Source organism: Danio aesculapii, chromosome 17 (genome assembly GCF_903798145.1).
Source record: "Danio aesculapii chromosome 17, fDanAes4.1, whole genome shotgun sequence".
In the NCBI taxonomy this organism is placed as follows: Eukaryota; Metazoa; Chordata; class Actinopteri; order Cypriniformes; family Danionidae; genus Danio; species Danio aesculapii.
In genome coordinates this window covers 28,382,552-28,406,960 of record NC_079451.1, presented here as the reverse complement: position 1 = coordinate 28,406,960, position 24,409 = coordinate 28,382,552, and the positions used below count along the sequence as shown (strand labels likewise).

The following is a 24,409-nucleotide window of genomic DNA, read 5'->3' as shown; positions in this document are numbered from 1 at the left end:
TAAATCTACTCCGTTTTAACAGCAAAAGTAGTGTCTCATTCCCACCAAAATCCAATATTTTCCCTTAATCTACAATTCAAAGCTTCCTCTCCTTAATGTTCAAAAACATCAATGCTCTATTTTCACTATAGTTAAAATATTGACTTTTCTCTCTTTTGATTTCTCTCATGTTGTAGACAGATGGGATTTAAAATCGAAATATTAACTAATAGCGCAACAGAGGCTAAATTCAGTGTAACGCCGCACTCTCATTCAATCAGCGCTCCCTGAGTTAACACAGTCACCCGAGGGAAGAACTCAAAGTTACCATAACATATTAAACACATTAAATACGCCACTCCAAAATGCCTCGTTCCGCTCACAAAGCCCCCCAAATTTCCGCTCAGATCTCAGTCCCTGTTTCCCTCTGGAGCAAACCAGCGAAGGGAGGAAAAAAAGAGAAAGAAACGTTAATAGAATTCTCGGCTGAGTTCAATCTGTGAGTATGCGTTTGCATTTATGCATTAATACGTTCATCCGGGACAGGGACCCACGGAAATGAAGGAGGTCTGTTATTTGTTTTCTTAAAGATTTCGCAATCAAGTCCAATCAGTTTTTTTATTGTTATTTCTACACCATTAAGAAACGTCTCCTGCCTTTTAGGAGTAAGAGGATGCAGAAATAAATGAATGCAAATGAAGGAGAGAGGGGTGGGAGACGAGCAGGACGGGGGCGAGAGGGGGACGGGTCTGTGTCTTCTGATAAGCGTGTTTGTGTTTCTCTCGAGGGCGACGGGAGTTGCCCCACCAGCAGGGCGAGCGGGTAGGAGGTAACTGGGCATTATATGGGAAGACACTGTGGCCATAGTGGTAATGAACATCTGACAACATCATAACCAAATGAAAAAGCAATATAAAGCTGTCAGTGCTACTGCAGAATAAACCACATTTGCAATACAGAATAAAGCTGTACTTAAGACAAAACAAACACAAAAATTAAAATGCAGAGAGGAACACCTAGCTAAATGTGATGTTGATGGAAACGGACCAGTTAAAACATTTGACAAAAAGAACTAAAAACTTATCCATATTACTAAGGTTTTTTTTTATTATTATTCTGAACATGCCACGAACTTAAAAATAAAATAGAAACATACTACAAGAATATACAGTAGTAAATCTTACACCATGGCTGTAGCATTAAATCAACACAAAACATTTCGAGACAGCTGGTGCTCAACTAGAGTTTGTAGAATTACTGCAAAAACACATTTTCTGTCCCATTTTTTAAAAGCCACCATTACATTGCAGCTCTACGCAGTGTTTTTTTTTCCTCCCTCATAACATCCATCCTTCATTACTGTTGCGCCAGACTCGTGAGGGTTAAAGAAGTGGAGTGATGCTTAATGTTTGTCAGATTTGCACTAATGGGGCACTTCATTTTCCAGGCATCTGAAGCACAGTTTAATTTAGTGATCGGATGAGTGTTGCTTCAGTAACATGTAAACTGATGCTCTTCAATAATGAGCTAATACAGTCATTGACATGAAGGTTAATTGTTTGATGATGGATTACTTACTGTCTGCAAACTGCTGTTTCTCATTGTAGTAATGCTGATCAGTAGGAGGGGCTGCACCAAGAAGGATACATTGTTAAAACATGTCATTTTTATGAGAGAGGATGTGAAAGTGAGTGGCATGTGCATTTTGATCTAGACATGTGGTGAAAGTAAACTGAATTAAAGCATACTTTTATTTAATGCTAAACAGTTTAACTTGTTTATTAATAATTGTCCAACACTAACAACTTTCCAAAACTCCAAAGCTTTCTGTGACATCAATATTTATGTAAAAATGTGGATTGTTAATGCCAATTAGCCTTTAAACCTGTTAATGCTGCTGTAATTGTAACAGCTGATATACTAAATTATACACAATTAATATATTCACAATTTTTGATTTAATAAAAACTGTTGTTTGTGATGAAAACAACATGAAGGACAGTTGTAAAATTTGCAACAAAAATATTATATAAAAAATATTTTAATACAAAACGTTTCATATTGCTTTAGCAATTGATTTAGAAATTTTAGTTTCATTTTTTTACATTATTATGATGTTTAGAAGTATTATATTTGTAATGAATTTTCATTGCTTACAATTAAAAGTTTGCCTGAGGATAGGACAATGTGTATATTTCAAGCAATGTGTTTTGCTTGAAAAAAAAAGAAGTTAAAATGTATTTAAACATTGAATACAACTAAATAAAAATGTAATATAAAATCTATCGCTGACGCATCCAATTAATATTATGGGTGATCTGGACATGTAGTCTAAGTAAACTGAATTAAAGCATACTCTTTGAATGCTAAACATTTTAACCTGTCTACTAATAATTGTCCAACACTAACAATTTTCCAAAATTTAAGAACTCTTAAACATAAAGCCAAATCAAGAATTGCATTCATGTGACAGAAATGGCATTTTCAATATTTATGTGAGCAATGTGGAATGTTAATGCCAATTAGCCTTTAACCTGTTAATGCTGCTGTAATTGTAACAATTGAGATACTAAATTATACAGTTAATTCATATATTCACACTTTATCATTTAAAAAAACTGAAGGACAGTCGTCAGGTTTTCAAAATTATAGTAAAACCTTTCATATATTTTGCTTTAACAAATGATTTTTTAATTATGTTATTAAAATTTTTACATTATTATAATGCTTAAAAATATGAATGAATTTTCATTGCTTAAAATCAAAAGTTTGTTTGAGGATGGGACAAGGTGAATGAAAGCAAATTTTGGGAAAAAAAAAGAAAGAAATGAATATATATTTAAACATAGAATACAACAAAATAAAATCATATAAAAATCTATCCCTGGCACATTAACGTGCTTATAGTTTAAGCAACACCTATGTGGGTGTGTGTAAACACTCCTCAAGTGTCTTTCTCAGCATATGGCCACTCAGTTGTCGTCTTGCCCAAATGTGTGTGTTTGTAAAGAAAAAAAAAAGAAGAAAAACACTGACTCATACAGTGAGAGGGACAGGTATGCCGACAGACGGAAATGACTGAGGAAAGAACAAACTCCTGCTTTGTCAGCACGCTCTCTCTCCTCTGTGTTATAGTACCATACCTTAAGCCCCATCTCACCCCAGAGTCCCAGATCTACAGCCCTCAGCGGCCCAGCCAGACGGCCCCCTTCCCTGCCTTACTCTACAGGAGCCCTGCCCCTCTCTGCTGGAGGCTTGGACCTGCTGGACAGCTCCAGGATTACTGCTGCTAATCAGATAAGGGCCATTCTGCCCCTGCCTGTCCCAGACACACACATCTGCTATGGGACAGAGGGGTGGAAAGAGCCCCCATCCTTTAGGAAAGCATAGGTCTCCTTCGCCCTCTGCTGGTGGCCATGAGAAACAGCAGGTGGCACATTCAAAGCCAAACTCAAAGCCAAATTTCAGAGCTATATTCCATAGCCTACAATTCATATATTAAAGCCTAAAAAAGAAAGCATTCTTATAAATAGGTTTCATTCACATAAATCATAAATAGGAGATAAGAGATCAATGAAGATCAAAATGTCTACATAATAAATGATTATCAGAGATTACGATGTAATGATAAAAAAGCCACTTAACACACACTAACAACACAATGCAAACAGACATCTTTGTTTGCAGTTTTTTTACACATAGATTTAACATTAAGACTTTCATCTCAGTTATTATTTTACACCAGGTATGAGAAATAAACTACATGAATCCTTCTTTCTCTGAGACTTCAAATCAATGCGACTTTAACCATCTGAATGTCTTTATGACATCAAAGCCTTTTAATTTGAATTCTCAGATAAAAAGACTTTAGCATAGATAAAACAACAGCACAAACAAAATCTTTCAAGTCTCAAGTATTAAAAAAATGAATAATTTTGTTTTTGTTTAAAGCTTTTCCTATTTATTATGCTTTTTTGCCAACTGTGTCCTCTCATGAGGGGTCTGGATTATTAAACATTTAATCTGCACCACATTTAGAAAATAAAAAAGAACTTAATCAAGAAACCTGGTGGCACTTCATTTGGCCAGAAGCATCTGCAACGGTGATGAGCAACTGATGTGTCTTTTTTTTCAGTTTGTATTTTGTTTTTTCAGTTTGTTGAATCTTGTGTTAGGTGTAAACCTTATGATGAATTCAATTAAATGCTTATTTTAAAAATTAACAAAGAAGATTGGGAGATTTATATAACTTTTCAAAAAAACGGAGCGCATTCAGTGAGTAAAAATTTCACGCATATCTGGTGTTTAACAACAGTCACACAAGTTACACATCTATTAAACTTCTCTGGAATACTTGATCCTGATTAGTCAATAACTCCATTCCAAAGTACGTTATTCTCAGATAACAACGGACTAAACCAATAAAAAAGGTTGTACTAGAAATCATCTTGACCATTGATAATTATATTCCTATACATACATCTGTCTAATTGTTTAGTTTTGTGGCAAGTAGCTGTTTAATAAACAGGATAATGTACATTCAGCTGCATTTTTAGCACAATAAAGCCCTAAAGTATTCTACAACAGCTGATAAACCTGCCAGGCTTTATTCTGTGAAAACAACCGCTGAGAAGTACATTAACCCTTAGATAAAAAAAAATTGTATTATTTACTTCTAACTAAAATGTACACAGAAATATCATGGTTCTGACCAAAAGTTCTTGTTTTGTCTAAAAATCATACTTTTTTGCTTTGTTGATTTCTTAAATAGAATTGACATGTCATATCTTATATAGAACGTCAATAAGAGTACCACAAATCCATTTTTTCTCATTGAGTCAAAACATTTATCCATACAGTATGCAAATTTAACAAGAAGGTCATTCTCTCCAGGTCATTGTCACAATGGCCAACTATTCAGTCTTTCATTTTACAGTATTTACTATCAGAAGAAACTGCTTTTCTACTATCAACCCGAACAGTCCTCTTTGCTTAACAGTTCCATTCCATTCAAACCTGGGCCAGTCAGATGCTGACTTGGTAACGCAAACATGGATGATGATCAGATATTTTTTTGATCTGATATTAACTTTGTTAAACAAAAGAAAAATGTGCTCTTAAATACAGGAAACTGAGTGGCGATGCAGAGGTCATGCTTAAACATCAGAGCCAAGAATGGTTTGTAATCATGCCGTGCCATGCCTGGCAAATGTAGAAAAACTACAACTATTATACCTGAGTGTTCCTAGAATCATTCAGTCTGATAGGGGACAAGTGGCTTTTAATATGTTCTCAAAAACCTTAAATGAGCTGCTAAATGAAACAAATAAACTGCAGAAGGAGGGCAGACAATTCCATTCCAAAATAATATTAGCTTTTGTACTGCTTTATTACGGCTCTTTATTAAAAAATATTACATGACCCATTTAAGATACAAATATTTATCAACATAGAAAATGTGATGGAATGAACAATTTTTGGGGGAAAATAACAGAAAGATGCATACCTGGTTCTCCTTTTTCATAGAGTTGGTGTGTGCCAATATCTGTATCTGTGAAAGGTGTAAGTTTGTTAAAGACAAACGTTGGGAAAAGAATAAAAAAAAAAACAACAAAAAAAAAAACATGCACATTAACAAATATATGTCATCACTTCATCATTTTTGGCAGCAGTAAATTACATTTTATATCCTTTAATCAATAATAAAGAAACCCGATTTCTAAGGTAGCTGCGAGCACCTTGAATGTTTGACTTTTCAATGGATTTGCAGTTTGACTTTTCATGGACCTCTGACATGGTATAACAAATGCAGATGGACTACACCATTTCCATCCACTCATGTTGTTGATGCATCAATTTTTTAACTTTTTATTCATTTCATTCCCTCTCTCTCACTCAATGCACGGGTCAGGAGGTCTGGCTAGAGGCGATAGAGCAGCAATCACATAAAAAATGCTTCCACACAGATTGCGGAACACAATATATAACGCATGTACACAAACATGCATGCATACAATCCGTGACAACATGTTATCACCGGATTTTCCAAATAACTGATAACTGGACTTCTCTGTGAGAAAAAGCAAAATATAAATTGCTCTTACACACACTTACAGTACACCAGAACACCCAAGAAAATGAGACAAAGGAAGAAGAAGGAACAAATGATCAAAAAGGTTACAACAAGAGCAAGAGGACGTGAGTATTTTTGTCAATAAAGAACAAAAAAAAAACGGCACAAATTTGTGCGTTATGAAGTATGTATCGCAAACTGCCTATTAAATGGCTATAATTTAATTTTATGAATTTAATTATAGGCCACAGAATGTCTCTATTAAAAAGCCTAACTGCTGTGGTGGTGTAATAATAACCATCGTAAGTGGATGACATGGCTGTTTAACTGGATCTTTTCTGACTAATATTTATTATTACAAGACAAAGTCGGAGAAAAGCAAGTGGGTGCATATAATGAGAAAAAAAGAAGACAGTAAATGGAGATAGCAGGACGTATGAGCAACAATCAAATGTGTGAAAGAGAGACGTTCAGGGTGTTTTGATTACCTGGGACTTGCAGGCTGTTTTTGAAGGACCACAAATACAGCTCCGCCAGGCAGAACGACATCTGGAGTCTGTCCGAACAGCGAGAGAGCCAGTGAAAATGAGGAACGACACACAAAACAATAGCAGAGATATGAAATGGGATATGAAAAATTCACATCACCTCTGAGAGCACAAATATTGTGTTCAGACTAGTAAACTAGTTTTGGCATCTTTGGTCGGGATTGAAAAAGTGAAGCAATTTGAACACATGGAAAACTACATCAACTTGCAGATTAATCCTTTATTTAGATAAACATATGCATCTCGAGGGTGCTTACTGACACAACATGCTGGCACACACACCAGACTATGACACCACTCACACACTCTCTGTTTTCTACACACACACACGCACGCACGCACTCGCTCATGCTGTGTGTGTCTGGGTTCGAGCCAGTGCTCTGTGCCAGGTGTCAGCCCAGTGTGGAGCACCTCTGCACGTCTCAACAAGGTGAACACACCTCTGTCTCCTCCACACACACACACACACACACACACACACACTGCAACAACTCCCTGGACCAGTGGGCTACAACACACTCTTTCTTTCTCACACAGATGGCATTAAAAAAGACGTGTTTGTTCATTCCTGTGCAAACATCAGATGCTAGTCAGCTACAGATGGTATGAAAGGACATTTAAAAAACGAAAAGAAAGAAAGACGCTATTTTATATCTATATTAGTAGAGCATAAGGAAATGCATTTAACATCTTATTTAAGGACAAACTAAATATTGGTGCCACTACAGTTCTCAGTTGATATCTGATTTTTTTATTCTGTTGACTGATATTGATTATAATTGTGCATGCACATTTCCTTCATTATGTCTGCCACTTGTAAGTTTAATAAAAAAAAAATCCAAAATTCATTACTAATGAGGTTTTTTATTTGAGGAAGTTGAAGATTTAAGGTGTATAGGCCTCTTCTTAGGGCATTTTATTCTTCTTTTATTGAGTCTTTCAACTCTTCAGTAATATGCTGTAGGGTTGTGCGATTAATCGAAATCAAATCGTAACCAGACTATGCGGAACAGCCAAAATAAAACAAACAGGAAAGCGCGGACAAGTGGGATGATAGTGTCTGCTGCTTCAGAAGCATTAATAGACAAATTCATATCAAAGAAAAACAGCAAGTTGGTAATATGGGAATATTTTGGTTTCAAAGTCACAGACACAGCAGAAAAACAGGTCATTTGCAATATCTGTCGCAGAATTGTTGGCACGGCACAAAGAAATACAACAACCAGCACCTAAAAAAAAAGCACCAACGGTGGCTATATGAGTGTCTTGCTCAAAAGTCAACTGAAAGTAATGCCAGTGACACTCAATCTAGTAGCTAGCAACAGCAAAGGACAATTTTATTTTTTGCAGCTGTTATAGTACATGAAAAAACATCACGAATGCACCAGGAGATATCTAACGCCATAACTCACTACTGGATGCTCAGGAGAAAAATTTGTGTTTAATTTTTGAATATTTATAAACAAATTTGAATGAAAGTTGGGGTTCGTTAATATCTTTTCAGTTCCTTTATTTGACTAACACGCACTGCATTTTAGCAGTAAGAAACTATACAGATTGTTGAGCTGAAGCTTGACTACAAAATTAAATCGCAAATCAAATCGAAATCGCAATATCTGTTAAAAATAATAATAATAATAATAATAATAATAATAATAATAATAATAATAATAATAATAATAATAAAAACCACACGAATAGATATTTTCCCCAAATTGCACAGCCCTATTATGCTGGTTTAGTAATTTGAGGGTGAAAAGTAAAAACATACTTGGAAATTGTTCACCTATCTCAAAAGATTTTGGGCCCAAATCTTAACAGTATTGGGCATGTGTATGAGGTGAGAGTCATAAAGAGGGCTATGTCTATTTTAGTAGATGAGAACCACCCACTTCATTCTAAGGTTTGCCTCCTGCCATCAGGCAGAAGGATTACTTATTTCAGACGGGCTAAGTGAACAGAACCTGCTTAGGCTGTGAATAACAGGTAAATAACATTCAGTTTGTGGCACAAAGTGATCGTTTGGGAGCCGCGCAGGAAGTATTAACCGCACTTAGCAGTAAAAATGAAACCGAAAGTGCCAACATCATTTAAATAATCATATCGCATTTTAAAGATATGATTACGACAAGCATTTAAGGTTTTCCTTTCATAGCGAACAGAGTGTTGTGCTTGAGAATAAATGTTTAACAGTGTCAGTATAACTACTTTAGCCTATATAATGTTAAATATAATGCAAGAGGGAATCTGATAATGACAAATGTCTGATTTCACCAGTAGAAAAAAATGGTCTAATAATGTTGTCAATGACAGATTGCAAGAATACATAAAAATTCAACATTAGACCAACAGTAGACCTACACATATTATTGTAGCTTTACTACATGTTTGAGAAATAACAATAATATTAGCCTACTGATATTAATTTTACATCTACAGAATCGTGAGATAAAAAAAAACAAATGAAAAAAAACAAAAACCAAATCGTGATTCTCATTTTAGCCAGAATCGTGCAACTCTAGTTAGGTACATGATCTGTGCATGCATAAGTTTATTGGTTGGTTAAGTTTAGGGGCAGGTTTAGCTGCATGTGTAGGTTTATTGGTTAGCTGTAGGTAGATACAGATTTAGTAGTGTCGGTAGGTTTAAGGTTTTGTAAATGTTATGGACAGCTTTAGTAGTGGCAGGATTTCGGTTGGTTACTTGCAGGTGCCATGTTATTATTACACAAAACACGCTGAATAATTTAACCCCAAAATAGGTCAAATATATTCAAATTTATCCAATGGGTTAAAATGGACTATAAATTAAATACAAGACAAATTAAAACTCAGAATTTTGTACACGTTTGACCAAATTGTGTTAAAACAATACAGCATTTTAGGTTTTTAAAGGTTGACTAAGGTTATGAATAGGTTTATTGATATGGGTTTTGGGGATAGTGAGGAATAGGGCCAGGTTCAACATTAGGGAAAGATTAAGAGTTGAAATTTTTCAAACAAAGTGTTAAGCATTAATGATGTAAGGTAATGAATTTAACTAGATAAGCAGAGTATATAATAAAATAATAAATAAACACTTAAGAGAGTTATAGCAGTGAATTAACAAAAAAAAAGTGCATGTAAAAAGACAAGGAAATAAAATCAGGGCATGTTGTATTTTGCATATGAACCTGAGACACCCATATGAGCACCACAGCGTGTCTGGAGCTTGTGTACTGACTACTTCAGCAAAAATATAGAGTTTGACTTAGACCGAACATAACTTTCAAATATCCTTGGTCCAGCCATCTCTCCATCCGCGTGACCTGTTTGGATGGCTAAAGGTTGCAGAAAAAATTAAATCTAATGTCATATTGAAGGAAGAGCAGCATCTCTGCTTTCTGTCTGTGTCACAGGGTTAGCGCTGAGCATGCCAAGTCTTATCTCCAGGCCTGGGCTAACAGAGGGGGAGAGGGAGAAAGAGAAAGAGAGAGGGGCAAAAAAATTCTGCCACTTTCCAAAATAAATAAATAAATAAAATTTACCACAAACATAAAATAACGCTAAACCAAAAAAAAAAAAAATGTTGGGAAAACGCTGTCCCCAGCACAGCCTCTTAACAAGTTTACTGACATAAGAGGATTCTTTCATCTTCTCGCCAGCTTTTAGAGCGAGTCAGCTCTTTCTCTCTCTTCCCGACAGAAACCCAATTTCTCCACATAGGGAAGAAGCTTCAATTCACACTTTGAGATGGACAGTGAGGCAGAAGGCTCATTTTTGATGACCCCATCTCAAAACGGCCAAGATAAGCTTGAAAACGAGAGAGAATTGCATCTTTATTTTTGACATCAGGGTGACGCAAGGCTATGATTTGCAAGACAGGCTGGGAAAAAGCACTTTGCCTGAAACAAAAAAGAGACAATTGGTCTCATTGTTCCACCCAAATTAAGACATGCGAATGACCTGAATGGTAAATTAGCGAAACTGCTTATCAAAACACAGCGCGCACTCCCTTTCTGGCACTCACCGGAGACGCAGCACTCCCTGTGCACTCGTTCACAGTGTCAACGGGCACGTCCCAGAGTGCCGCGCTGCAGATGCCACAGTATCGTGAACACAGCAGTGCCGGCCGGCCGTGGCAAGCTGCTGAAGTGGCCACACATTTGCATGCGTTAATGGGCTTTTATTGTGCCATGTGCGAGCAAATTAAGAAGCAGTATTTACTGATCTGGGGAAGAACAAAAGCGAGGTCAGCCAGTGGGACAAACACAACCCCTCTACGCCACACATTGAATCCAGCTTTAGCGACTGTTTAGCGCTGAGTGTTTTTGAAATAGCTTTTTTGACTGACTGCTTAAGCAACTGACAGTTCCTAGTAATAGTTTCACTGCATTGTGTGTAAGATGTCAGTTAGTTTGTGGAGGAAGGAACAGCTTTGGTGCATTACAATAAATTTAGTTTTTCTGTAATATAGAAAAAAGAAAAGTTTAAATGCTTTTATTATTGGTGTGAGAAAAACACTTGAGTGTTCTTTTGAGAAATCTGACAAGTGCATCATCTGCCTGTGACAGGTCTCTTCTGTTTCTACTGGTGATAGAGAGGCAACACATTTATTAATGAAAAATCTCATTTCCCTTCTTAGAAAAATCATTTCAAATCTGCTTTTTTGAAATTAGGGTAACACTTTAGTTTAAGTACAAGTTCTTATTATTAACTAGTGGCTTATTACCAGGGTAAGACAGAATCTGCAGACATTTTTTGTTATTTCTGTGCAGAATTTTGAAAAAAAGAATGACTAGAAACTTAAAATGTCATGAAATAAATAATAATCACTTTTATTTAAGAATAAATCTTGACCTAAATGCAGGACACGTGTTAAAGAAATAACAAAAATAGATGTTAAAAAAATTTAACATACACAATGTTATTTGATCAATTCTTACTAAGTAAACCAACACAATCTCACAGCAATTAATAACTTTTTCATTTAGTGGCTAATTCGTATGAATTTGTACGATCTAATTCGTACAATTTAGTACGATTTTCTCATCCCCCAATGACGGTTGGGTTTTAGGGCTGGGGTTAGGTGCCACTCCTCCTTTTTAAAATTGTACAATTTCGTACGACTGAACTAGCCACAACGAATTAGCCACTATACTGACAAAACGTAAAATACTTACGTTTTCTCGTGAGATCAGGCTGAGTAAACCCATCCCATAAAAGAAAGTTTGTAGCCATTTTTACACATGAAAACATACAGGAAGCACACTGAGCAGCTGTCAAACTTACTCTAATCCTGATCCTGAGGCCAACATGTTCCCTGTACCTCCTCTAGCTGTATATGTACTGCTTCAGATAGACGTCTCTAAATGCCTGTCTGAACACTGGGGTCAACAGAAAAATACAGTCAGTCTGCCTGAGATCTGTTTAAAGCGGAGACAGAATTTGAGAATTTAATCTCAGTCAATCAATAAAACCTACAAAGAATTAAATAAAATACATAACAGGATAATGATGCCAAACTACATCCCTGTTTTCCTCAGTTACTTTTTATTATTCACAAAAAGCATCTAGTCAATTTCTTAAACCCATATTTTGGTCAGATAATGACAAACCCAAACATTGGTTTAATTTTTACAAATTATTTTAAATTACATTTTTAATTCAGCTTTCGTACTTGACTCAAATTTGCAATTTTTACAATAAGAATTTTAGTGAGTTATTCGGTAAAATATTTCAGAAGATTTTAATATATGTATTCATCAATGATGTATTAAATTCATCAAACATTACAGTAAATACATTTATATTAACTTTAACTGCCTGCTCTAACAAATGTTAGACCATATTTTGACTTTTAAATAATGACAATTTAAAGAATGACAGTTTTAAATAATGGTTTACACACACAGCATTGTTGATTTACAAAAAAAAATCAAACCAACATAATCCTGTTGTACTATACACTTGCTTTTAGTTTTATTCTAAAAAAATAAAATAAAAACAAGACAGCATGTTAAATGAGAATGTGAAATATTTTATGGCATACTTCAAAAGATAAAGATGATTTAGTATTCAAAAATGTTTTATTTTGATTATGTTTTTAAATAAATTGGTTTTACACTTCATATTTTAGTATATGTATTAATTCCGGAACTTTTACCATAAACTGTCATATCTACTATTTGGTAGAGGTTGCTATTTTCGAAATTATGGGATGTGTTGAAAAAAATTGAGTGTGTTAACTAGTGACATTAGAAGTTCCGAAATACAATCCAAACATTTTTTTTCTTCATGGGCAGTTAAAGGGTTAAAGTTGCAAAATATTTCTATAAATATTTGTAATATTAACATATTGTGCACATAATGATTTTTGTTTTTTAATAAAAAAAATAAACACACAAACAAGTCCAAGTTAATGGTCAAACAGATATCGGCACATGTGCAAATGCAGTCCAATTGCTTTTCAGTCGCTTTTGATGATGAAAGCATGAGGGCTGGTGACACAAAAAAGTCACCTACATCTTGGATGACCTATGGGTGAGTAAACGAACAGTAAATATTTGGGTGAAATATATCCCTTTAATTATACATCCAAACCCATGTTGTATCCAGAAGATTAGGGTCAAAATCCATCTTTTGAATGAAGTACCAATAATCCCAATGTGTCTTGGATACCTGTACACTTGAGTTCTTGAGTGGTCAAGTGTGATCCAATCACTGAAAAGTCATTAAGTTGTTAAAGAAGCTTATGGAAAGCAAGTTGCAGTTGTATGTTTGCTGTAAATCTCTAAATTACACATGAGAATTGTCAAAGCAGGTGAACATTAAAGTCAAACAGAGAGTGTTTTACAACAAGGACAAGGAGCATCCGGCCCTCTGGTCCTGCTCCGATTTAAAAGGTAACATAATTAAATCCCTGGGAAAAGGAATCTTTATCAAAGTCTTATCGGTGCTCATTCCCTCTCTTTCTCTCTCTCACACAGGCATATTCGCATTAATATTCAACCTGAGCAAAGGATGAGTCCATCAAGCAATCTTTCTGTTTGCCCAGTGGTCGACCCCAAAGAGACGTTGTTCCTCTTTTCGCTTATTTAATCAGGCCAAGATTAAATTTATCATTCCTCATTTATGGCGCTCTCGTTTTAACTGTACCTTTAGTTCTGCCCTTCATAGTCAATTATCATCCACACCGTCATCCTTCGATTTATTTCATGCAATCAAAAAACTCTACATTTTTAAAAAAATTCTATTTCATTTGACTTTTTGTCAGAGCAACAAGACCTTAGCGATGTAGGAGAATACAGGGCAAATTGAATAATAAAAAATGTCAGACGAAATTAAAAAGGTCAGGCCGGTGAATTCACGTGCAGCAGGGCGAGAGCAGATAACCAACGCAGTTTAGCTGACGGCAGCGGAACGAAGGAAAGGAAATCATCAGCAAGTGATTGACCCCTGGTGACCCTTTGCCCCTATGCAGGGTCATAGCGGAGACTGAAGAGAGATGCACCTGCTGATTTCAGGAGATGAGTGAGGGAAAGGCAGACATGTCCTCTCTTGACTTTCCCTCTCTCTCTCTCTTTCTCTCTCTCACTTCAGAACTCTCTTTAGTCAGAGACACAAGTAAAAGTGTCCCATCTAACCTGGACTGACAGCTGAAATTACAGACAGCAGAAACCGCCATAGGTGAAGAACAGCAGCCCCTCAAACACCCCTAAAAAAGTCATTTTAATTTCAGATTAGCACTTCACCTCACACTTAACTTTCAAAAATAAAAAATAAAAAATTCATAACACCCTTTACCTGACATTTAGTGATTTTGGTACATTATCAGGTTTCACACAAGATTTAGGGCCAGATTTACTAGCGGCTTACTTGCTGCGCCAAAACAAACTAAGTTAACCGCTTTGGTCTTTTTGGTGTTAAAATACTACAGTACTGTCGGTGTACTTACTAAACACACACAGAAATGAACAGCTCTGGAAAAAAAGAATGACTTTTTTTGTGCTTGATCTAACTGAATATGCATTTGTGGTAGTTTCCTGGTCTGACAAAAAGGGGAAGTATTTAAAGCGAAGGGAGTATTTAAATGAATCATGCAACACAATTTATTAATGAAATGATAGGTATTTGTGCCATTATAAAAAAGCACGTCTTAAATATCGCACTTTAAATGTCTGCAGTTGTTGTTGGATAATAGCACAGAGAGTGAAAATACTGCAGAGCACAGAGAGCGTGTAGTATTAGATAGATAACCACTTCCACATGTATACATTCATTTTAAATGCCAGAAGAATTTCTGAACATATTGCTTGGCAAGCCATGATATATCAAAATTGCTTCAGGAATTAAAAGATGACTTGGAACAAACAACCAGGGTGAGTGAGTCGCGTAATCTACCAAACTTTTTGAAACCCCTCCTTTTTTTGTCCTCCAGTTCTTTTTCAGTGTACTGTGGCTTCTTAAGCTGGGATTTCACAGTTTTCGTTTTTATCTGTGTCATCCATGGTCTTGAAGTCACTCATGAAAATAGCAGAGACGCACAAAAAAAGTGTCCTAAGTGAGTGTGCTACATCAGGGTTAGGAGGGCTATATCCCTGGAAGCATTTTGAATAGCTCTGGTTTAACCCCCCGAAAAGGGTGCCCAGGCGTCTTTTTTTTTTCAGGGCATTCCTGTATTTCAGCTCCATTTGTATTGTCCAGTAATAGCAACATAATGTAACCAAGCTCACCTTTAGAACAAAACATTTTTTTAAGTAAAAACACATGCACACATGGCTGCTGTCCAATTCTGAAGTCCTTCAACTTTCCATGTAAAAGGTTTTTAGTCAATAATTACTATGTTTACATGAACATCAGTAATCGAATTATTAAACTTAATTTGAATAAGACAATAATATGCTTTTTGGATGTTTCTTTCATGACCCCGTTTAACATGTTATAGCACAGAGACTGATTAATGTTGTTGCGCCACCACACTATCCACATTTCCTCAAGAGTTTCATGTAATTTCAGATGATTCACTTTTTTAATTTGTACACTTTAACTGCAGTTTGGACAGTAATAGTTTGATTAAGGTGTTTACATGTCTGTACGACACTTCAATAATGCGACTAAAATAGGCATACGCAATATCTTAATGCAATTTCTGTTTAGTTTGGTTTTGACATCAGTTGAATTAAGGTAATCAAAAAACACTGTCTAAGTGGTAAACTCATAATCAGAGTATTGTCTTAATTGTATTAAAATCAGATTATTGGTGTCCATGTAAACTGCTTCTTGCCTTGTGGTCACTTAGTAGGCCTGTATCTATTTTGTGAATATGCCTATTGTTTTGCCAAAAAATAAATAAATAGGTCTAAATAAAAATAAAATGTTTGTTCTATGTACCATAGCTGCTTTTATTAAAAAAACTTTATGAATGTTAATTTCTTTAGCACCCATCAGATATGAAACTATTTGTCACATATGAAAGCATGAACACATGCTGCCTTGTATTAATGGTTTAGGCCAGTGTTGTGTAATGGTGTAGCTAATAAAGTGGCTAAATACACACATTATAATATATAATATAAAGAAATACATAAATTATAATTGTGAATGAAATTTTCCATAATTTCTATTACACTTTTGCTTGTATGTGGACTTCAAGCATCACCAACTCTGCTCTCTCTCCGCTGTATCTCAACCTGAAGCCATTGAAGTGAAAATATAAAACAGTAACAACCAAAAGAAAACAGAAAAGGCAGCAGCTCTTATCAGAGTCCTCTAGGGCACAGCCTGGCCACGGCCATCAGCATTAACATTAAAGAGACACAAAACAATGGAAAACACTTTGGGAGAGAGAAACGGAAAGGGGAACACTTAAGTCAAACATACAAGTAGATGTGCTGACAAAATGGTGTCACAGATTACAGAAGGGCATGACGGGATACTGGAGGATGCCCAGGAGTGCTGTGGGGAGGGTGATAAGACAGAAGAGAAAGAAGATGAGAGAAAGGGAGAGAGAGAGAGTGATCTACATAAGAGTGAGGAGTTGCCTAGCAAACAGAGAAAACAAGGAAGAGAGAGAAAGCAGAGGGCTGAGTAAAGTCAGTCATGGCATTTAAAAGATAGTCCAAGTGAAAAAATAAACTTGCAGGAAAATCTTGCTAAACCAGCATGGTTTCTTAAGGGTCATTTATGGTTATGAGTTGGCCAAGATGCTAATTAGATTTCCTATTAGCAAGTGGAACTAAAAACGATTGGATAGTGTAATGCTCAGGAAACACAATAGTCAGATGGATCCAATTGCATGTAAAATTTAATGAATGAATCAAGAATGCTCAGCGAGCAATCACACAAAAACATCCAGCCTTGGAAGAGGAAGTGACCGAGAGTCCAACAGAGCAACAGATCGAGGTTCCTGACAAAACACAGAGAGACCACAAACAAGTGTAACGAACTGACAATGAAGCACGTAACAACGCTTCTTAAATAGAAGAAGCTAAGTGCCAACAGCTGGGCTGAAGCCAGATCAGCTGATCCTAGTGGTGAGTCACGTGATCACAACACACAACAGAACTACAAAACAATCCCACCTGACATGACAGAAAGAGCGCATGCATCATCAACCGTGACAGATAGGGTTGGTAGACCACCATGAACCACTAAAAACAGCTACCATGTTCAAAATCCCAGCCTGCCCACCTTAAACTAGCATGAACTGGACCATCACTGTTTTGCAGCAAATTGATATGTCCTGTCATTACGGTGAAAACAAAGATAGAATTTGAAGAAGACATTAAGCTACGTGTACTTGTACTGTCATGTGACACTCCAGAGATAATCTGCTTTGTTTAAGATTTATTTGATAAATAGAAAGTTCAAAAGAACAGTATGTATTTTAAATAAAAATAGTAAAGGTAAATTGTAAAACTTCTAGATTTGAATTTAGTGACCATTCTGTAAAATGTATTCTGAATGTAACTGGGGCAGTGTAAAGACCTATGGACAGATGAGATGTGCACTGATTTTCTGGTTCCTGTCAGAATCCTGGCAGCAGCAATGGATGACCTGCAACTGTCTGACTGTCTATTTGGGAAGACTGAATGAGGAGTTCATTACCGTAATATACCCTACTGGTGATAAAAGCATGAACAGGTTTCTCTGGAAGCATCTAAAAAAAGCATCTAATTCTTGCAATTTTCAATTCTTGAAATTGACATCCGCACACAAAATGATTCTCGTAGCTTAATAATATTCTGATTAAACCACTGCTCTGTTTTGAGGATGTTTTTTGATATTTTTCTGGACTTTTTGAATGAGTCAGGAACCTTGTTGTTTATGGAGGATGAGGGCACTCTCAAATTTGACCTAAAATATCTTAATTTGTGTTCCAAAGACAAACAAAGCTCTCAGAGGTTTGGAACAACACGAGTATGAGTAATAATAACATAATTTCTGTTTTGGGTGAACTAATATTTTAAGATTAAGGATCAAGGTCTTCAATTAAAACATGTGCGTTAAAACTTGTATGTAAATATGGATCTACCTTTAATTCATTGAATATGAACACCTGATCTTTCCTAACCAGAGCTTTTATTCTGAAATCTGCTATAGCTTTTACAGTAATGTTTAAATTTACATTTGAACAATAAAAGAAACAGCTGTCTATCCAAGCAGGTATATTTTAGACATTTCCATTAACAGACCTCAGTTTAAAAGGCAACACAACCAGAAAACCCATATCCAAGCAAAGAAAAGAACTGAATTGGTCTATATATTCTCATCTGTCTGCTTTCAGCAGCCGCAATACCACAGCTTCATACAATTTACACTGTATCATATCAGTCCACTCATCTATTTCTTTCTTCTACTTTCTCAGGTCCTCATATAGAGAGAGTCAAGTCAAGTGTGACAGACAATATGCGGCTACACCACGTAACATGAAGGTGCCATTGAAGAGACACAAGGACACAGTGGCGCCATCACCAACCACACACACACAGCCCGAATGTCTCTGAGAGAGGCCTCTATTCACATTCAGCAGGCAAATAATAGACACTGACAGACAAGCAGCTCAAAATGAGGTAAAGCTAATACTATTCATGTGAGAAGACATCTACAGTATGTTTGTGTGTGTAAGTGCATGTGTAAGAAGTGTCAATCAGAGCCGTAAATTAAGTTGGACAGCGTGAGTGACGTGGCCGAGGGGCAGGTCTGTCTGTCTGTCAAACCAGAAGAGAAAGGAATGAACAAGTGTGAAAAACGAGGAGATCCCGACGGGATGAAAAGGAAGAATCTACTCCAATTGTTGTCAGAGAGCAGAAGAGCGAGGCCATTGAGAGTTCAAGAGTTGAAAAGTTCAGACGAGGAAAAAAGGGTTTGAGATGAAGAAGATCGGCACAAACATGTAGAGGAGTTGCCAGCACTCACAAACAACAGTTAGTAGCATTAACTGAGACAAGCAGAGGATTTACTAGCCTTTCACCAAGAAGAGGTGGCTTGAAAAGAGGAGGAGACCTGTAAAGAGGGAGGGAGAGAAAGGAAGAGAGAGAAAGCACGTGTCAGCAGGTTTGGATAGACACCGTTTCTGACACTGTGCCATGTTCTTGTACAGCTGACCGAGCAACACACGCGCACACATACACACATGTACGCAATTCTATTGCCACAATTCATCTTATCTACTGCAGGTCATTCTTCCACTTCATTCCTTCCTGGCCCTCACTATCTTTTTTTCACTCCCTCTCAGGTTTTATTACATATTTTAGTAGTCTTGAAAATCTAAAATGTTTTTAAGATATATACCGGCAGACACAGACTATACTTTTTATACAGTTGATCCAAATGTGTAAATAGGATACTGATTTTATTCAACGATTCAATAAATCAGTTAATATACTGTGTTATATTATAATCATTTGTTTAAAATTATAAAATACAATTTACCAATATTACCTATAAGGCCACAGAAGAACTGTTTTTGTAATGCAAGGCAAGGCAAGACAAGTTTATTTATATAGCACATTTCATACATATGCTTTACATAAACGGGAATAAAAGAAACAAATATAGGAAAACAAAAACAAATAATAAAAGTGATTAAAAACAGATAAAAATAAACTAAAAATGTGTTAAAACAGGTTATAAAATAATGAAAAAGAAAAGACAGACATAATAGTGCCATCTGTCTGACGTAGCACAGTGCTCCTTCAGTAAAAGCACAGCTAAACAGAGGTGTTTTCAGTCTTGATTTGAACGTGCCTAATGTTGGAGCACATCTGATCATTTCTGGAAGCGGACTCCAGCAGTGGGGGGCGCAGTAGCTGAAGGCTGATTCACCCTGCTTTGACTGAACTCTTGGAATTTCTAATTTACTTGATCCTAATGATCTGAGGGATCTGTTAGGTTTGTATTCAGTGAGCCTGTCTGTAATGTATTGAGGTTCTAGGCCATTTAATGATTTATAGACAAGTAATAATGCTTTAAAATCTATTCTGAATGTAACTGGCAGCCAGTGTGAAGACCTGAGGACAAGTGTAACGTGCTCTGATTTTCTGGCTCTGGTCAGAATCCTGTCAGCAGCGTTATGTATGAGCCGCAACTGTCTGACTGTCTTTTTGGGAAGGCCAGTGAGGAGTCCATTACAGTAATCCACCCTGCTGCTGATAAAAGCATGAACAAGCTTCTCTAAATCCTCACTGGAAACAAAGCATCTAATTCTTGCAATGTTTTTGAGATGATAGTATGCTGGTTTAGTTACTGCTTTGACATGGCTACTGAAACTCAGATCTGACTCCAGAATAACACCAAGATTCTTGACCTTATTCTTGACCATCTACAATCATCCCAGCTTTGGTTCTGAAACGTTAAATGAACTGCTTTTTCAATGAATCCAATGAACTAATGGTTAAATGCCCAATGATCTAGAGTGTTAATTACTTCAGTCCTAAATAAATCAGCTGTTTGAACAAACAAATGACTTATGATATATATGAAATATATTAATTGTTTTATATGAATTTACAGACACCTATTGGTAGTATTAATTTATTGCTTATAGAATTTGTTCATTTAAAAAACTGTTTAACATTCATTGTCCCACAGATGGAATGTTTTTCTGTACATTTTCAATATATGTGTATATATATATATATATATATATATATATATATATATATATATATATATATATATATATATATATATATATATATATATATATATATATATATATATATACACATACATATATCTTTTTTAGCCAATGTATCTTGTCAATTTATAACTTATAATGACCAAATATATCATCTCATTTCATTTTCAAGTGTGGATTCAAAAAGCGGGGTAACAATTCAGGGGTTAATGTTTCCAAATAAGTAAAAAAAAAAAAAAAAAAAAGATTTGTTTTGGGAAAATCATGGGTACAATAAAAAGAAATTTATTATGAGTAAAAAAAAAATTGTTTTGGAAAAATCATAGGTACAATAACAAGAAATGTATTATCACTATATGTGTTTATATTTCAACTGCACAAACTTTATGATTTCACTTATGACAGCCTAAAATTGAATCCCCAGGCTGGCTGTCTTACTAAACGTTTAGATAAAGACAGCTTTGAGTGAGCTTTGATTTGAATTCTTCCATCCCGTCAAGCAGAGTGTAATGGGATTCTTGTTAGCATAGCAGTAAACATGGGTGGTAATAACCTGAGACTAAAACACTCACGAGGAGGTCTAAGTACATCTGTAAACGTCATTAAAGCAAAATGATCAGGAGAAAGAGGGCAACCAAAAGAACAGAGGAGAGGAGAAAAAAGGATTGATGCCTTTTAAGCAGGTGTTTACCCAAAGACTTTGAGCAGAAAGCCAAACAGTGGGGGCGCGAGGCTGGGTCACACTTCTCAGAGCCTAGGAATTTCTTGTCATTTAAGAAATGGCTGGGATCTTTTTTTTCTTGCCTGCATACTCTAGGGGCTTTTTTCTGTGACTTTCAAACACATGCTAGAGTTTGTTTGCGAAATAAATTCTGGTGACCAAAGGTGAGCAAACATCAACATCAACAAAGGCCAAAACTGCAAGGAGCCGCTAAACGACGGGAGAGCAGCTCTAGGAGTCTGTCTATCAGTGTCCAGTGTGGTTGCTGGTGAGACAGGTGCAAGCGAGACAGGTGTCAGTGTGTCCGTGTCTTTGTTTTTGTTGTTGGATTTACTTTCTTTAATGTCCCTGCCAGCGTTCATCCCCTGACGGTTTGCAGTTTGGCCCTTTGACAAGGATGCGTGGAAGGCGAAGACCTGGGTACGTCGCGAGCCGCTGAAAGGTCAGGAGAATGTTCCAGACTTCACAGCAGCTCATTACGGATAGTCTGCAGGATGCTGTCACAAAAAAATGACAAGCTGTCAGTCCAGAAAGGCAAACGTTGACATGGTGGCCGCTACACAGCACATGCCTGCCCTTCCTCTCGCCCGCGTTCCCTTGCTCCCTTCTTTTCTTCAGGGTGACATCCAGAGTGATAGACCTCATTTAGACCTTTTAGAGTTATTTCTGCATCAGACCACACAGAAGACCAAAAAAACAACTCTGCAGAGATCTTTGTTTTCTAAGACAAAAGGCTATTTTAAAAGCCGATAATTAACTGATTTAAACAAATGTAGATCACTCATTGGCATCAGATTGTGATGTCTAAAATTAAAACTAGATTGTGACGTGCCTAAAGTGTCCCAGTTGTTCCAAAATATATACTACACTGTAAAAACTGTTGGGTTCCACACAATCGATTTGTGTAGAGACAACATAAAGAAATGGGGTATATGCACACAGACTTACAGACTTTTATTTTCAGTAAGCCAGCCCCAGAGCTTCTGGTGAATTGTCGTCCAATACAAAATCGCTGTGTTTAAGATCTGATTTATTAAAAAAAATCAGCGATCATCATTGCCTGGCTCAGATATGATATAAAGTGGGTATCAGACTAAACAAGAGGCACTGCATTAAATTATATTTTCCGTGCCATATCTTTAAAATATGGAAATTAACTTTACCCCAGTATTTCAATGGAGTTTTTGCGCTTGTCTGCATTTAAATGGTCTTTCATCTCTTTTTACTCTTTAACAACCAAATAGATGCTTAGGTCTAGTTAACTGCTAATTTGAATTACATTACAACATCGATGCTGTAAAAGAAAGCTCATGAAATTGAAAATAGTCACAAAAACCTTTCCCCAGAAGTTCATCATTGGCTGAAAAACACTAGCTGTGCATTTAGCCCAATTGAATTCAATTATTAGTTTTTACAAATTTAAGTTTACTAAACACAAAACAATTAAGTTGTAGCAAAAAAACTCAATAATTGTATTGATTCAGCTCATTTTAAATAAGCAGTTTGAACAAACATCAATTTTTTTTTGAGTGTACACAGTATAATGTAGTACAGAATATTATACAATAATATAAAACATCTTTATCATAGAATTCAAATATAATTTTAGGGGTGTCAAAATGAATTGCTTCTTCGGTGCACCGCGATGTAGATGCTGAAAATTAGGTATCGGTTCAGTAATAGAACATAACCGTTAGAGCTGCACGATTCTGGCTAAAATGAGAATCGCGATTTTTTTGCTTAACGATCACGATTTTCTCACTATTCTGTAGATGTAAAATAAAGGTTAATATGAGTCTGCAATTATTATTGTTTTTTCTCAAACATATGGTAAAACAACAATAATAGTATTATGTGTAAGTCTACAGGTTTTTTATAAATAATTCTATTCTACTTAAAAAAATTCTGATGTTGAATTATGTTTAAGATAAAGGCCTATGCTTGGAAAAAATGTATTCAATGACTAAGCTAAAAATATCTATTATCTGGGAACAAAAAGAATACAGACATGCTTTAAACATTTGCTTCCTTCAGAAAATAAGTCCCACCCCAAACACATTGTTAGATCTAATGTTGTTGTCAGGCTAGAGGAGACGTGTTAAAAAAAAAAATCACCTTAAACTAAGTAGAACTTTGATTAGTACCAATGCAAATCACTCACACAGACAGACTATGCTGGCACTCCAAATATGACTTGTAATGAAATGTTATCTTTTTCTCCAGGTGTTTTTTGGCAGTCCGGATAAGAGTCTTGCCCTATTTCTGACCCCTAAACCCATCACCGCTGACAGAGACGACACACAAAGTTATTTTCAATTTAAAATAAAGGTCGACTTTTCCAGTATGACCCTTGACCTTCGAATTTGAGCATCATGACGCGAGTCTGCAAGTGGGTGAAAATGAACAGAGAAAGCAGGACGGACTGGGAATGCAGAATTCTCAAACACATCAAGAAGCTCCATCAAAAAGCAACCGCAGTGATCAGCCAAGCGTGTGCAAAAAAACACACACCCACCCAAGTGCCTCTCTACAAACACAATGGCGTCGATTCTAATAGGATGCTCACTCAGTGTTAAACACAGCAAACACACTCCCTGCTATTCTATCCATGGCTCCTGCATGTTGAATTTGACTGATGATAGTCAACACATACACATGTTTCCCCTCTGCCTCTTTATTTGGGGAAATCCTCAAACGCAGGCAGCTGGCCCCAGGTCAGTGGACACAATGGTAGAGAAGTGCATTGCTGTGTCAAGTCCTGTCTTGTCAGATCCTATATCAGCTTTCCCAGGCAGGGGCCCGCGGGGCTGGTACCAAAGCTCTGAGAGCATTCAGCAGCAGTTAAAGTATTAAAATGGTTGTGAGAGAGCTCCTATTTCAGACATCACCCACTTCTGATGAACTAAATGAGGAGGTCTTTGCAAATCAATGGTGTGACTAAGAGCCAGAGCGAGTGACGTAGGCTGA

The 24,409-nt window shown here is 36.2% G+C and overlaps 1 protein-coding gene across 3 annotated transcripts in view; it reads right to left on the bottom strand.

Annotated features, from left to right (window-relative positions):
- The window catches only part of wdpcp (WD repeat containing planar cell polarity effector), a 91,119-nt gene that overhangs the window by 56,243 nt on the left and 10,467 nt on the right, over nucleotides 1-24,409 (bottom strand). For 2 of the 3 annotated variants that reach the window (XM_056477760.1, XM_056477762.1), the window contains exons 2-4: nucleotides 6,541-6,608; nucleotides 5,486-5,530; nucleotides 1,558-1,608 (exon numbers count right to left, since the gene is read on the bottom strand). In XM_056477760.1, the coding sequence (XP_056333735.1) occupies nucleotides 1,558-1,608; nucleotides 5,486-5,530; nucleotides 6,541-6,601 (157 nt within the window). In that variant the 5' untranslated portion in view covers nucleotides 6,602-6,608. The remainder of the gene's footprint in view (nucleotides 1-1,557; nucleotides 1,609-5,485; nucleotides 5,531-6,540; nucleotides 6,609-24,409) is intronic. The other variant, XM_056477761.1, reaches the window with a different exon arrangement.